Below are 16,866 nucleotides of genomic sequence, written 5' to 3' on the forward strand. Positions count from 1 at the left end.
TGTTAATGTCAACTTCCCTGTGTTAATTGCTATAATAAGCAATGACTGTCGTGGACAAGAGGCTGATTAGTGACATGAGTTGTGCTTACCAGCACTACAGAGCATATCCACAGGGGAGTGAGTCCCGAACATTCTGAGATGGTTTGGGATCTGAATGGAGGAAAGGAGGAAAAGGATGCTTTCAACTGTGTGTTTTAAATATTCCTTGTTAGTCACGCCCTGGAGTCCTACACTGCCCTCCCGTACCACATGCGGAGCCCCTGCCCTGCAAATCCCATCACTCGGCCAGCCTACCAGGGCAGCAACCCCATCAGTGACATTTGGGCAGTCCACGCGCTGAGGATCGTTGCTAAGTACCTGAAGAGGTATGTCGCCCGGAGGGGACGGAAACGGAACAGAAAAGCCACCTTCCACCTTCCCGTGAAATGTGGCGCACCAGATCCTGAAATGTCCTGAGCAAGCCCGCTCACCAAAACAATCAGTCACTGTACGTACAGAAGCACCAGAGACCAGCAACCTCTGGAGGGAGCCCCATGAGGACAGATGAAAACTGGATCCTTTGATCTGAAAAGGCAAAGATCATGAGGGGACAACATAGGAGCCCCTAATTTATGAAGGATGCAGGTAGAAGGTTTATTCATCAAAGCCTCAAAACCAAACCGGGGGGAGGGGAGATGTCCTTTGAGGTCTGGCTACCAAGGGCAGAAATGAGAACCACAGATGAGACAGATGTTGGCCCTGCCCCATCAGGCCCTGTCCAGAGGCACACGGGGTGGACAATGAGCAAACGCACGTGAACTCAATTTAAGAAATAAATGTGTAGAGACGTCTGTCCTGGGAGATATGAAAGCCCTCCTGGAAAGATTCCTAAAAGGTTTGGGAAGGTTTGTGCACGAAATAGCCATAATAGACCCTTGAGAGAGAGCACAGATATACTTAGAGATGAAAACTGATCCCTGAGACATTAAGACTTGTGCAAAGTCGAACTCCCCTTTGTATTTATACACAGCGGAGGGCAAGAACGGGCAGGTTAGGACTAGATGTGAGCGCGGTGCCTCCTCGGCCTGGAGGGGGAGGGGCCTAGGACAGCATTTTGTAGTAGAGGCAGGGGAGGGACACAGAACTGTCTCCAGCTCGGAGCCCAGCAGGGAGGATTTGTCTGGGTAGAAGCAGATGCAGATGATGGCCAGCCAGGTGTCTGACGGGGACACAAGGCTTGGCATGGCCGCTGTGGGAGGTGAGGGGGCGAAATGGACAGAAGAGAGGCTGAAGCTCCCTCACCTGCTGTCTCACCTTGTTATCTGGGAATAAGGAACGAACACTGGGTTTAGGAAAGAGACACACGTGCCTGACTACTCCAGATGAAAGGAGGAAAAGGGCTGTGGCACTTTTATTTCATAGCAAGAGCCCTTACTCCAGGCAGGATCACAAAAAACCACGCGGGAAGGGGTGCCCTTGGCTGTCTTAGGGTTCCTCCCTGGGGCAGGGTTTCCAAGCCCTGGAGCAGGAAGGCTGAGCTGCATCTGAAACGGGCCTTTGAGAATTTGCTTTTCCAAAGTGGCACTGAGGAGGGATGGAGCAAGTGAAGGCTTGTCCTACAACAACATCCCACGTCCACAGTAATAAGTATTAAAATAACATGTGCAATTTCCACAGATACCAAAAGAGGTCTCCAGTGGGTCCGATTTGGGGTGGTATCACAGAGAGAAAGATGTCTGGGCGGCTCATTTGGCCAGTAAGTAGCCCCAGGCGACAGGGACTCACTGCAGCAAACCAGCCTGGGCCCTGGGCCTTCTGAATATGTGTTTACTCTGAGTCCACTCACAGCCGCGATCAAGGTCATTGACAAGTGAAGAAGAAGAATGAGTCTCAGGGCGCTTTTCTTGAGCAGCTTTCATAGTCCAAGGGTCAGTGCTTTCTTCCCCTGGCACTTTTATCCCATGAGCAGCCTGACAGCATATTTATTATGCCTTTGCTCAAACTGTTGATGAGAAAATATGTTTCCCTTTGGTTTTCGTCTAGAAGACAAGGTGTCATTTGAATAACTTGCCTAATTTTTCTTCCTATCGGGTAGCATTTCTTTTTTTTTCCAGATCTTTCCCTAAGGCGGCTCTTTATTCACTAGGAAATGCCAATGTAGATGTGTTATTGTTAGGTATTGATGTCATCCACAGGGCTGTCAGAAATCCTGACGATCTTGAAGCAAGGTCTAATATGCACTTGGCAAGTGCTTTTGCTGGCATTGGCTTTGGAAATGCTGGTGTTCATCTGTGGTGAGCAAATTTGAGATTTTATTTCTTCACCTAAAGCTATTGCCCTTAAATTTTTTTAATGTTTATAATTTAGGACATGTGGTCAGATTTTAAATATGCTATAGAAAGAAGATATTTAACTTTGTGTCCCATAATATTTTCTTAATTCAAATGCAGTTTATCGGGTCATAGATTTTTTTTCTTTTTGGTAACAGCTTTTTTGAGCTATTAATTATTCACATACTATGTAATTCACCCATTTAAAACTTTCAGTGGTTTTTAGTCTATTCACAAAGTTGTGCTACCATTACCACAATAAATTTAGAACATTTTATCACCTTGAAAAGAAATCCTGTACCCCTTAGCTGTCGCCCACCAATCCTCCTATGCCCCCAGGTCTTAAACAACTACTAATCTACTTTCTGTCTCTATGGATTTGCAAATTCCAGACATTTCATATAAATGGAATCATATAATATGTGATCTTTTGTGCCTGGCTTCTTTCACTTAGCATCATGTTTCCATGGTTCATCCCATGCACATATTAGTACTTCTTTCCTTTTTACTGCCAAGCAATTTTCCATTGCACTGATATACCACATTTTATTTATTCATTCATCACATGATGGACATTTGTGTTGTGTCCACTTTTTTGGCTACTATGAATATTGCTGCTTGAATAGTCATGTACAAGTTTACCTGGTGGACATATGTTTTTATTTCTCTTGAGTATATACCTAGGAGTGGAATTGCTGGGTCATATGGTAACTCTGTTTAAATTCTGAGGCACTGCCAGGCTGTTTTCCACAGTGGCTGCACCATTTTACATTCCCACCAACAGTGGATGAGGGTTCTGATTTCTCCACATCTTCATCATGTGTCATGGGTTTTTAAAACGTCAAAGACAGGATTTTTTTTCTCCTAATCTCTCTCAAAAAGAAGGGGATTAGAATATTTGTCAATAGCCAGAATTAGTCTTTTGATCAGAACTTTATTGGTATGTTGCCTTAAACTTGAAAACCAGTGAACACGGAGAATTAAGAATTGGCCTTTGCTAGGAGAGCGCAATGAAATGTTCACCCTCAAACTCTGCTGCTGAGAGGAGCATAGATGGGTACCACCTTTCTAAGAAGCAGCTGAACAAAATCTGCCCAGAGCTTGGAAAATGTTTATACCCTTTGCCCCACTGATGTTACTTGTAGAAATGTAGCCTAAAGAAATAATCATGGTATGGTCAAAGAATATCCTTATAAGGATATTCACCTAAAAGTTATTTATAACTGAAACTTTTAGGAACAACCTAAATTCCCAACAGTTTGGGAATGGTTAACTGAAGTTTAGTACTCAAAGAATAAAATAGCTATTAAAATATTATTTTAGAAGAATAGAAAATAATATGGGGAAATGTTTATAAAGAATAGTAAGTAACAAAAGCAATGTCAAAAACAGTGCACAATACGATCATAAACATATGCGTAAGAAGACTACAAGGAAATATTCTATAATGGCTATCTTGAGGAAATAGGGTTATGGATCATTTTTCTTTTTTACAAAGAATATATATAACTGTTAAAATAAAAGAAATCAAACTAAAATATTGGCTATTGTTAAAAAGGTACTTTGAAAGTTACATGAACCCTTTCACATCACGGAAGCATGCTAAGCGATATTTTTCTGAATACTATGAAGCCCGAAAACAGTAAAGCACGTCCCTAAGTATCCAACAACTCAGAGAACCGATAGCTTCTGATCTGCCTCATGAGAGATGTCAGGCATGGGGCACCTTTTTTTGGATAATCATACAATTCACCAAAATACTTCATCTGTCTATGAAATGTAAATCTTTTAGCAAATAAAAACAAAGTCATCCAATAACCCACATTAATAGACTTACAGACCATTTTACTATTGTAGAACATTTCATTTTCAATATATTAACTGTAAATATATTAACTTGTCACAATGTGTATCTTCTGGGTCATCTAGTAAATTATCATATTGTCCTATTTGTTCACTAACAATTCGAGAGGATAAAGAGTTTTCCCATTAAAACCAACCAAAAAATCCCCACAAATAAAAACGAAAATGCCTTTTCTGGATAGCCTTTCAGGCTGAAACAATCACGTATGATTCAACTCCCATTAGTACGTAGCATTTAAAAGAAGGTATCAATCATTGGCAAGACAGATCACTGGCGGAACAAGCTTGCATGTCTAGTGCAGTACATCTTGGCTCATAAAATTCCCACCGACATCTTCAGTTTGTGAAGGAACACACTGCCAAGGCAGTGCAGAGCAAGATAGGAAATGCATACCCTGAAGATTATTAAAGAAACTTCAAAGTGAATTCTTGATTTCTTCAAGATCATAAGCTTAACCAATGTGCTTGGCCAGCAACTTAAGCATCAATACTTTTTAACGGCATACAATTCTGTGAGCATCTGAATTTTAACATTTCAGAAGTTTTGTGAATGAAAGCACCAAATATCAACTGCATAATAATGTATCCCCATAGGAATCAAAGAAAACAGAATGTCTAACTTTGTGGGTTAATAATATTGTCAAGAGACTGTGAAGGGCTCTCCCATAGAGTATTGTTAACTTGACTTTCTGATATCTGTATGTCAACATATGGACTTTCTTTCTTTTCTAGCCATGGAATGTCTTACCCAATTTCAGGCTTAGTGAAGACATATAAAGCAAAGGATTATAATGTGGATCACCCACTGGTGGTAAAATCATAATCACTTCTTTAATTTCATCTTAGACTCCTCTCAATTGCCATAAACGTATTTGTCAATTCTTGATTGCCTGGAGTACAAGGTAAAGTAATTTAATATCTAGAATACGCATGTTGAAGACTGGCTCTGCCACGTCGGTCACCATGTTTCCTTTCTCCCCAGCCCCATGGCCTTTCTGTGGTACTCACCTCCCCAGCAGTGTTCACTTTCACGGCACAGATGTCTCCCGAGCACCACCTGGAGATGGCAGAAATATTGGGTATGAACCGTTAATCATAACTCTGTGACCCACATATGTGGAGCATTTCCTAGGATGCTTCTGAAGATAAACCGTAAAGAATAATACCAAAAAATATTGCTTGGGATAATTTAATAATAAAATGTCAGTGACCTGCTCAAACTCCTATCTAGCACTAAAATTCTGTAATTTTGTGCTTCTAAGAGTCTATCAGCAATGAAATGGAACCAAGTGCTGCTTACATTAAGTTTACAGTAATAATATTTCCACTGTTTTCGTCCCCCAGGAAAGTGAAACTGTTTATATACTATTCATGTTATATATGGTTTTTGTTTTGTTTAATAGGAACTAAAAATGAATCTAAATCAGGAAGTAACAGTAAGTTCCCAGTTATAGAGAACCTAAACAACTAGAAACTTTATAAAAAGTTCCCCAAAGAAGAATTTGTTTGCTTTTTTTTAGGATAAATAATGTCTATAATAATATACTCACAGTGCCTTTTAAATCTTACAAGAAATACAGTTACATTTAGGGTCGCTTTAGTGTTAAGTAAAATATTGGTATTTTTCTAATACAAGAATTCTTTTAAGGAAACTTAAGTATTCAATTAACTTTTAAAACATCTCTTCCCCTACTTGTTTTAGAAAGGGAAAAGCTAAAAAGAAAACTGCATTATGCTCCTCTAGCTCGAGCCGTTGGAGAGAGTAGTTCCAAGAAGGTAGGAATGACACAGATATCCTTCCGAATGTGTTGCTTCACCTCCACCTCCCACTGCTAGGTTTCCCGGCATGTACGGCCAGAAACATGGTGCCTACTTTTCCAAGGATCTTGTATCCCTTTTCCCTTTTGGACTGGGGATATTGTTCAGCTCTATGTTGGGACTCAGACCCTTTGTAAATACGTAAACAGGCAGGAGCCCAAATAGTAGGCTAGATGTATGGTAAACGGGAAAACTTTAGAGAGCCTAAACCTAACATTCCAGGCCACCAACAAAACTACTGAGAAAGCAAGGCCTCTATTAGACAAAACCCAGGCCAGAGGAACTACCGGTACTTTCCTCTTGCATAGGAATCTTTGGTTAATATTATTCCATATTTAGCCATTAAATATTTTTGTTGTTTTAATTTTTACTGAAGTATAGTTGATTTACAATGTTGTGTTAGTTTCAGGTGTACAACAAAGTGAATCAGTTATACATATACATATATCCACTCTTTTTTAGATTCTTTTCTTATTTAGGTCATTACAGAGTATTGAGTAGAGCTCCCTGTGCTATATAGTAGGTCCTTATTAGTTATCCATTTTATATATAGTAGTGTGTATATGTCAGTCCCAATCTCCCAATTTATCCCTCCCCCCACTTCCCACTTGGTAACCATAAGTTTGTTTTCTACATCTGTAACTCTATTTCTGTTTTGTAGTTCATTTGTGCCCTTTTTTTATATTCCACATATAAATGATATAATATGACATTTGTCTTTCTCTATCTGACTTACTTCACTCAGTATGACAATCTCTAGGTCCATCCAAGTTGTTGCAAATGGCATTAAATATTTTGATTCCCTATGTAATCTTAGATTGTCTTAGCTTTATACCAATGTATTCTCTTTCCTACCTTCTCTTTTTTTCTAAAACACTTCACAGGAAAACCTGGAGCTTTGGATGGCAGCAATTCCGGGAACATAAGAACCTCATAAACCCCGTATCATGTGTCACCCTCCATTTAATCCATATTTGAGCTGCCGCTGTGTAATACAGACTGGCCTTGTCGGGCAAGTTTTACCTTCCATCCAGCTGCTCTCCCAACTAGCTCTGTATCTGGTTCTATTTATACCTTTTCCTGGATAACATAAACAGGTCTCTGTCAGAGAACAGAAAGGCTAAAACTGATTTAATAAGATACTTCAGTATGGAGTGAACCATACCTTCTAGTCTCTTTTTGACCTATACAGAGAAAGTGGACTTGGACTACAGCATGAGGCATTTTGGATAATAAATAAATAATGCTACCTTCTGATTGCGGCACGTCCCGGCGATGACTGTGTCCAACCAGAATAGATGGGGGCGTGGGGCGTGGGTGCTAAGGGTTTAGGGTTGATTCCCTTCATCTGGGAACTTTCACTGCCACCCTACCTGAGGGCAGAACCCCCTGGCTCTTCCAGATTGACATCTCTATGCTTCTGTGTATTAATTAGTAATTATGTTTAAATTCTGCCCTTACGAATCTCCAATCCCTGGCAACCTTCTTCCTCATTCACCGATATCATTATTATCTACATGTTAAATACTGCTTTCTAAGAGTCTCCTTATTCTTAATTCTGCCTGACAGGTTGCATAATATATATTTAGAGGGACCTGCCCTTTGGCAACAGAGTCCAAAACAGTTTTCTAGCTAGAGAGAGGAAACATACTCCTTCCCTGGCCACACCTAATCCATTTTTGTCATTTTCCTCCTTTTTGGCAGTTAATGTTGGAGTTTTTTGAACTTCTGTAGATCCTTGTCTCACAAGGTGTTTGCAAAGGGTTTTTCTTCTCCTCCTAAGCTGTCACCTTGAGAAAGGACATTGAATGTGTAGACCTCTAGATGTCAGCAAATTCCAAGCCTTGAAAGTTACATAAGCTGTGTTTTCTCCTACAGATGCTCATTCCTCCTCATCCAAACACCAGCCTTCTTTCTTGGTCTCCTTCCTGTGCCTCTTTTCTGGGCCATTTCTCTTCTTCCCACCACACAGAGGGCGAGCAGCCCACTGGAAATGTGAGAGCCAAGTTAGCGCCCCCTCCTCCCCGCTCTCCGACTTCTCTATGGAGGCTCTGGGGGATCCCAGGATGGCCTGTCTTCTGCGGGGCTGACAGCTGAGCCGGCCTCCCGGCTGGGGGCACAGCGGTGCCCTTGTCCTCAGTGTGAGGGGCCGGCAGCAGGTTATGAATTCAGCTATCCTTGTGACTGAATCACACCCAGGGCCAGCTTCCTCCCCTCTACAGTCAGTGCTTTGTGTCTTCCAGGAGCCGACACCCGCACTGCCAGGATCCCAGATGCTGGGCCTGTTTTGGCAGACACGCTGCGGAAATTCTTATTCGATCTGGATGTGGATGATGGCCTAGCTGCCATTGGCTACTCCAAGGCTGACATCCCCGCATTAGTGAAAGGAACACTGCCCCAGGTAAGAGACGCAGCCCATCCTCACTGCCTTCTAAGAAGCACCAGGCTCCAGGGGAGACACGGTCCATTTGGGGCATCTTAGGGAAGAAGATGACAACCCAGGTCTCTCCCCACCAGGCAGCAGCTCACCCCTTCCCCAGGGGGAAGGGGCCAAGGCTCCCTCGCCTTTATATTCTTCCATTAAACTGTGGCTTACGTGAAGCTTTGACGATGTAATGAAAGGATCCTTTATAAAAATTTAAGGCAAAAACAACCAAGTTTATCTTGAGTATAGCAGAATTTCCCTTTTCTCCATTTCTGCTCTTTTAAGAGTCCCCTATAAAACTATGTGAAGCTATTCCAAAAGGGCCACTAATATTATTTTCCATTATAAAGAGTTACAGATTCTACTATTTTGTGAAGAATAGACATGGCTTTTAAATTAAGATGATTACAAAATCACTTTTTAAACATATTTGGGAGATTATATATTTTATACATATATATATGTATACTTATTTGTGTCACTTTGAGTCTTATTTCATTTATTTATATGCTCCTAAAGAATTTAAACTGAAAAAAAAAAGAATTTAAAATGAGCAGCTATCATTTATATGGTAGAATTCTAATAGATGTAAAGTTTCCCCTCTCAAGGTTCTCATGAAAAGAGTTTATCCCCCATTGGACCTCTCTTCCATTTAGGATCAGATACCCTTGTGTTATAGCACCACAGCCTAACAGGCCAAGACCCTGTTTGTTGTAATTCACCATAAAATAGAGAGCTCAGAGCCAGGAGATGACACCATGCTCACCAGGCCCAGAGCACTCACTAAGTCCTCCTGTCCAAAATGCGAAAGGCGGGCTTCCCTGGTGGCGCAGTGGTTGGGAGTCCGCCTGCCGATGCAGGGGACACGGGTTCGTGCCCTGGTCCGGGGGGATCCCGCGTGCCACATAGCAGCTGGGCCCATGGGCCATGACCGCTGGGCCTGCACGTCCGGAGCCCGTGCTCCGCAGCGGGAGAGGCCACAACAGTGAGAGGCCCATGTACCGCAAAAAAAAAAAAAAAATGCGAAAGGCAAGGGTCACTTAAACACCATGAGGATATTCGGAAAAGACAAAAATTCTAATTTGAAAAGATACGTGCAATGCTTATAGCAGCATTATTCACAATAGCCAAGACATGGAAGCAACCCAAGTGCCCATCAACAGATGATTGGCTTAAGAAGATGTGGTATATATACAATGGAATATTACTCAGCCATAAAAAAGAATGAAATATTGTATTTGCAGCAATGTAGATGGACCTAGAGAATATCATACTAAGTGAAGTAAGACAAAGACAGACAGATATATGATATCACTTATATGTGGAATCTAGAAAACATTACAAATGGGTCTATATACAAAACAGAAAGAGACTCAGACATAGAAAACAAACTTATGGTTACCAAAGGGGAAAGGGAAAGGGGGAGGGATAAATTAGGAGTTTGGGATTAAGAGATACTAACTACTCTATATAAAACAGATAAGCAACAGGGATTTACTGTATAGCACAGGAAACTATATTCAATATCTTGTAATAACCTATAATGGAAAATTATCTGAAAAAAGTACATATATATAACTGAATCACTGCTATACACCTGAAACTAACACAATATTGTAAATCAACTATACTTTTTAAAAATTTATTTATTTGGCTGCGTTGGGTCTTTGTTGCTGCGCGTGGGCTTTCTCTAGTTGCGGCAAATGGGGGCTACTCTTCATTGCGGTGCGCGGGCTTCTCATTGTGGTGGCCTCTCTTGTTGCAGAGCACGGGCTCTAGAGCGCAGGCTCAGTAGTTGTGGTGCATGGGCTCAGTAGTCGTGGGGCACGGGCTTAGTTGCTCCACGGCACGTGGGATCTTCCCGGACCAGGGCTCGAACCCGTGTGCCCTGCACTGGCAGGCAGATTCTTAACCACTACTCCACCAGGGAAGCCCTATACTTCTATTTTAAAAACAACAACAACAAACAAACACTATGAGGATAAGGCAGTTCTCCCCAAAATTAAGGCATTCATGTATCTATCCCTGACGTTGGAACAGAGTTAACAGCTAGAATATCCACTCACACAGCATCCTGCTTACCACAATTGGCAGTGCTTTTCCCTCAGCCCACTTCAGTTAAGTAAAGGCCTCAAACTGGCTTCTTCCCTACTTAGCAAGTACTTAGAATGTTGAAAACCTCACCACTCACATAAGATAATATTTGTGTGGATTGGATTCACAGACTTATCTGTCCATAGGAGCAAGGTAAATAATAGCAATGAACACAGTAATTTAAGGCACTAGGGAATGGTGGGGACTTTGGTGAACTGGAAAGCACATGACCCATCTCATTGGATGAGCAGCTTTTCAGCTACAGTTTATTATCACCAAGCATAAATTCAGTTCCCAGTGTTGGTAGAACTTGCATTTTTAAGAAAAATCAGCAGTTGGGATGTTTGTGTTGAATTCCTTGATTTCCCAATGTACAAACAAAACATGGCCCACGGGCCATGAGTTTCCCTGATTTAGGGTCAGGCCCAGTGGGCTCAGTTGCATCCAAAAATATAAATGAATGAGAAAAAGAGGAGTCTCACAGTATAGCAGAGACACTAGTTCTAACCCACAGTCCTAACCTGTAAGTCGAAGGGACTAAATAAAAACTATGACCATCGCAATCATTTTTTCAAAACCTATTAAAGTTCCATGAAGGTAGGAGCCTGTCTGTTTTGCTCATCTATCTGCTATAGCACCTAACCCGGGCTAGTGAACATTTAAAGGAGCACATTCCTGCAACCCTCTCCTCTTAAATCTTCTGTCCTTGTTTTTGAGCAATTTCCTTAGACTTAATAGGACCCAGCCAATGAAAAGGAGCCATGAAAGCCTGTCCAGGAATACCAGAGACCAAGCGGCCACCACGATTTTGATGTAGCCTCTGGCTCTTAGAGCATGGTCCCAGCAAGAGTGTCCACTCTTCAGGGGGTCCTCTGAAAGGTTCTGCTTGTGTATCCCAGGAAAATGTTCAGGCAGATGTGTTTATCAACCTCCAAGAATGGTATTCATGAGTTTCAGATCAAACTGGATGATATTCTTGGCCATTTAATTGCTGTGGCAATGCATCTTCCAGCCATCAGCACACACTGGCAGGTGTGGACGGTTTTAATTCTACTGTACCCAGGCTTCCACTTTCAAAAGCTGCTCCAAACAGCAACAGATCCAGACTAACACTTGAGACCATCCTCTAAAATAGCAAGTTAATTAGGTATCATTCTGAATGCCTCAGTGCACATGTCATACTGGGAAATCACAGATAGCAGAACCTTAATTAGACAAAACTAATTTCTTAGTTTCACAAAAGATGCAAGGTAAATTGATTCTTTCTAATACAAGTCATGTCTATAAAGTAGGAAGCCAGGATTTCCTCAAGCTATGTTCATAAAGCAGCCCCAAGGTGGATGCTGCCTTTTTTTCCTTTGATCATGTTTTCACGATTAGGAGGAACACAGTTAATTTTAATTCACTGGCACTAGTTCAGTTTTGAAGTCAATATGACAGATTTATATGCAGGTATGGGGAAGGGGGGAATATTCATAGGACTTTAGAAGGCATATTGGAAATAAGCTTGTCTGTTTTGCAGTTGAACTACTGTTGGGTTTTTGTTTCGTTTTTTTTTTAGTGAACATTTTACAGGAATGCTATGGCAACTTCAGAATTTCACACATGCAGCAGACAAATCTTCACTTATTAGTATTACAGGATTTAAGGCAGTGAGAGGGATAGACTCTTCCTGCAAAGAACATCACCAGAAAGGATATTTCATGCAGTCAACATCTGATAAAGCTTCTTTTATGTTCAGCAAAGGGGGATCGGTTTTCTCTGGAACAACCAGGCCAGTATTCTTAACCAAACACCACAGCCCATACTGGTGGCAGCAAATAGCAGCCCTGTGTACAGAGGTTTCCAACTGCCATAGCCGGGCTGCTCGGGGAGCAGGCACGAATAAATCAATCTTCCAAGCTGGATTTCTGAAACCTCTGGAAAAAAACATTTACATTTCCCATCAAAACATTTCATTACTGAGGAGAGCTGTCTACCGAAATGAGCACTTCCACTCCCTGGCAGACAGGCCTGCTAAAATGTTATTTTATGAATGTGCTAAAAGTAGTAGTCTGAATTTATTTCACTGCCCATGTTAATCAGTTGTCCTTCGGTCTTATGTGTCTATAAATAATAGCAGTGCGGAACACATCTGAATCCTGAGAGGCTGGCTTTTGTATGGCACAAGTGATACGTGCAAGGATATATCACAAACTTTACGTCCTTGCCCCTGTTGAAACAATCGTTGGGGGGTTAGAAAGGTGAAAGAGAAACTCACCTCAGCTTGGCCTGAGCTGAGAGTCCTGAACTACTTCATGCAAGATGAACGGGGTTGTTTTAAGGGCGCTTGAGCTCATCAGATAAGACGCTCTGACATTATCAACAGAATAATGTGGCAACTTGGGCCATAGCAAATACCGAACTTCCGTTCTGCACCCTGCCACAAACGTGCGCATAAGTCACCGTGAACAAGTCTCTGCCTTGCTATGGATTTTCAGAATGCTTTAGGGTCTGTGCTGGGATATGAAGCTTTACCTTGGCTTCACCCATCCTCTTCAGCATTGCCCCCCATCCTTCTCCCATCTGTCCAGCCATTCTTTTTTTTTAAATTGTGGTAAAACATACCTGACATAAAATTTACTATTTTAATCATTTTTAAGTGTACAACTCAGTGCCATTAAGTACATTTTACAGGGTTGTGCAACCATAATCACTATTCATTTTCAGAACTTTTAAATCATCCCCAAAAGAAGCCCTGCTCTATTGCTAAATGGTAAACAGCAACTCCCCACTGTCCTCTTCCCCCAGCCTCTGGTAACCTCTGTTCTACTTTCTATCACTGTGACTTTGCCTGTTCTAGGTACTTCATGTAAGTGGAATCATACAATATTTGTCCTTTTGTGTCTTCACTTAGCATAATGTCCTAAATGTGTCAGAATTTCATTCCTTATTATGGCTGAATAACATTGCATTGTATGGAAAGGCCACATTTTGTTCATCCATTCATCTGCAGATGGACACTTGGGTTGGTTCCACCCTTTGGCTATTGTGAATAGTGCTGCTGTGAACATCAATGAACAAGTATCTGTTTTAGTCCTTGCTTTCATTTCATTGGGGTATATACCTAAGGAATAGAATTGTTGGATCACAGGATAGTTCTGTGTTTAACTTTTTGACAAACTATCAAACTATTCTCCATAGTGGCTGCATCATTTTACATTCCCACCAACAATGCACGAGGGTTCCAATTTCTCCACATCTTCACCAACACTTGTTATTTTCCATTTTTTGGACAGCCATTCTAATAGGTATGCAGTGGTAACTTGTGGTTTTAACTTGCACTTTCCTAATGACTAATGACATTGAGCATCTTTTCACATGCTTATTAGCTATTTATATATCTTTTTTGAAGAAACATTTATTCACGTCCTTTGCCTATTTTTGAGTTGAGTTGCTTGGGGTTTTTTGTTATTTAGTTGTAGCAATTATATGTATATTTTGGATATTAATCCCTTATCAGATATATGATTTGCAAATATTTCCTCCCATTCTGAGTTGTCTTTTCACTCTCTTAGTAGTGAAAAGACAACTTTTCACTACTATTCCTTGATGCATAAAAGTTTTTAATTTTGAGGTAGTCCAGTTTATCTATTTTTTCTTTTGTTGCCTGTGTTGTGTCATATCCAAGAAATCATTGCCAAACCCAAAGTCATGAATATTTCCCCATTTTCTTCTAAGAGTTTTAAGGTTTTAGCTCTTACATTTAGGTGCGTTTAAAGTTAATTTTTGTATACATCCTTTCTTCTTTTTATTCTTCCTTTTACCTGACAAATACTTACTGATGTCTTACTATATACCATGAATTGTATGTGATACAGTTTAGAAAATAAAGTCCCTTCCCTCCCTTGTGGAGCTTACGTTCTAGTGAGGAAAACAGACAATGGTCATCTAATCAAATCTACAAATAAGATACAAATGAAATCATTTCAGATAATGATTAGTGGTCTGAAGGAAACCTGGGTAATGGGATAGTGATTTCACATGGGACAGTGTGGCGGGAACTCCAGTGAGTGTGGTCAGAGAAGGCCTCTGATTGGAGGTGGAGTCAGCCAGGTGAAGATCTGGGAGAAGCATTCCAAGCAGAGCGGAAAGGCCCTGAGATAGGGTGAAGATTCACATTTTCATGGGACTGAAGGGGGACCAGGGGTCTAAGTGAGATGAGCGGGTGGGAGAAGAGTCAGAGCTGGGGTTAGAAGACATGGTTTTGTTCTAATTGCAGTGGGACGTCATCAGAGGGTGTTAAGCAAGGGAATGGTGTGATAAAACTTGCAATGCAGAAAAATCACTCTGGCTGCTATGGGGAGAACGATGGGGGAGTCGGAGTCCTATCTCGTATGTGTGAACCTTGAGATGCCAATATCCCCCCTCCCATCATCTTTATTAACCCAACCAGTAACTACTGAGCACCTGTTTGCCACGTGGGGCGCTGGGCACAGCCCTGCCCCGTAGAGCTTCGCTCTCCTACCAAGTGTTGTCCCACACAGGTGCTCATCACAGATAACAGACCCAGAGACCCACAAACATGCAACCAAAACACTGGCACGTTTCTTAATTTCATTTAGGCCTGGAAATTTGGGGATTAAGGAGCCACTGACGGGAGTGTCAATAGCAGTAGGAGGTGCTGGTGTCTTTGCTGACTTGACTCAATAATCGCTGGAGAAAGTAAGGAAATCACTGAATTCATTTGGGAAGGTAGAGATAAAACCTTAATTTTTTTTTTTTTTTTAAAAAGTCACTTGCTGCCCATAGCCTGAAAGTTAATGTCCTAGTGAAGTCCTTTGTAATATACATGAAGTCCAAGTTGCAAAATATACGGTCTTTGAAGCCAAGGATGACCCCGTTCTGTCTTCCCTGGCTACACACGTGCCTGGGACAGTGCCCTCCACACAGGGAGAGCCTGGCAGGGGCACCAGACTGGCGTGGTTTGGTCATTGTAGGAGGTGTTTTTCCTAAGGTTGGTTTGGTTCTGTACATTTGAGCAGAAGGCTATTCTCAGGACCTCAGGCAAGAGTAATGGCTTTGAAAACTTTGCAGGAAAGAGGCATCACTCGATAAACTTCTGAGCTGGGAATCAGCTAGTAAGAAGCAAACAAGAAATATGATTTTTAAAGCTATGACTATTGTCAAGTCACTGTTTCTCATGACTGAGTTAATTTACATACCTCGAAGCTTTTACAAACTGTCTTTGCAAAGCCCTGAGTAACTCTTTTTGTTTACTGTTTCAGGAAAGGGTCACCAAGCTTGCACCACGCCCTCAGTCAGAAGAGGATCTGTCTGCTCTGTTTGAAGCGTCAATGAAACTGTATTAATTTTCATTTTCACTGAAAGAATTACCATTGGCCATCGTAATTCTGAAAACAGAAGTTGATCTAGCAAGAGCTTTGTCTTTTCACCTCCACAGATAACATCCCTGTTACCAGCTTGAATGTGATATAATTTTATCCTGTAGAAGATTCCCTGATGCTCCAAGTCCAGCTACTTCCATAGAACACACTGGACAAATGCCCACCGTGCTGGACCCTCAGCCAGACTTTAGAGGTCCATGTTCCTGCCCCAAACCCTGCAGACTACCCCTGCTCCAGGTATCAAAAGGGCAAACACTCAGTATCTACCAAAACTATTAATGTGTGTTATCCTATGCCCAGTAATCAACCCCACATCTAGAAATTTATCCTATAAAATACTACCACAAGTGTGTAAAGAAATATGGCAAGGATGTTTCTGGCAGCGCATTTTCTAACAATAAAAAATTTGAAAGATCTTAAGTATTCATTAATATATGGATAAATAAATCATAGTATATTAAATAATGGAATGCTTTTGTGCTACTAATGAGAATAACTCTACTAGAAATACGTCCATGATAAACTGCTAAGTGAAAAAGAGTAAGTTGCAGGACAGTTATATATTAATATGGTCTGATTTTTACTTTTTAAATTATATATAAATATATGTCTATATATACATATATCTAGAAAGAACGTTACACATCAAACTTAAAAGGGATCACTGAAGAAATGGAATTTGGAGGATAGAAAATTAAGAGAAAATGTTTACTCTATATTTTATACTTTCACTTTTTATTTTACAAACATCTGTATTGTTTGCATTTGTTAAAATAAGCACATATTTTCTAATTCTAAAAGAGGAAGAGAAAAGAAAGAAAAACATCACTTTGCTGTTTTAGGTCAGACTCATAAAACTACTAGTAACTAATATTTAAAAGGTAAAAACAAATCCAAAGGGGTAAGATATTAGAGATGGATCCTCTGGTGGAGCAATTGTTCTTTTGAGAAAAACACAAACAACCTACAT

General features: G+C 41.0%; 1 protein-coding gene and 1 long non-coding RNA gene across 11 annotated transcripts in view; one reads left to right on the top strand and one right to left on the bottom strand.

Annotated features, from left to right (window-relative positions):
- The window catches only part of ADHFE1 (alcohol dehydrogenase iron containing 1), a 33,425-nt gene extending 17,113 nt beyond the window's left edge, over window positions 1-16,312 (top strand). For 6 of the 8 annotated variants that reach the window (XM_004326548.4, XM_019925251.3, XM_073794456.1 and 3 more), the window contains 6 exons: window positions 213-365; window positions 2,175-2,273; window positions 4,905-4,983; window positions 5,155-5,251; window positions 8,234-8,391; window positions 15,777-16,312. In XM_004326548.4, the coding sequence (XP_004326596.3) occupies window positions 213-365; window positions 2,175-2,273; window positions 4,905-4,983; window positions 5,155-5,251; window positions 8,234-8,391; window positions 15,777-15,860 (670 nt within the window). In that variant the 3' untranslated portion in view covers window positions 15,861-16,312. The other 2 variants (XR_012327200.1, XM_073794458.1) reach the window with 2 other exon arrangements.
- Window positions 1-16,866, bottom strand: part of LOC109548306 (uncharacterized) — a 174,841-nt gene that overhangs the window by 118,263 nt on the left and 39,712 nt on the right. For all 3 annotated transcript variants that reach the window (XR_012327202.1, XR_012327203.1, XR_012327201.1), the window contains one exon: window positions 5,181-5,229. This is a non-coding gene — a long non-coding RNA (uncharacterized lncRNA). The remainder of the gene's footprint in view (window positions 1-5,180; window positions 5,230-16,866) is intronic.

Source organism: Tursiops truncatus, chromosome 17 (genome assembly GCF_011762595.2).
Source record: "Tursiops truncatus isolate mTurTru1 chromosome 17, mTurTru1.mat.Y, whole genome shotgun sequence".
NCBI lineage: Eukaryota > Metazoa > Chordata > Mammalia > Artiodactyla > Delphinidae > Tursiops > Tursiops truncatus.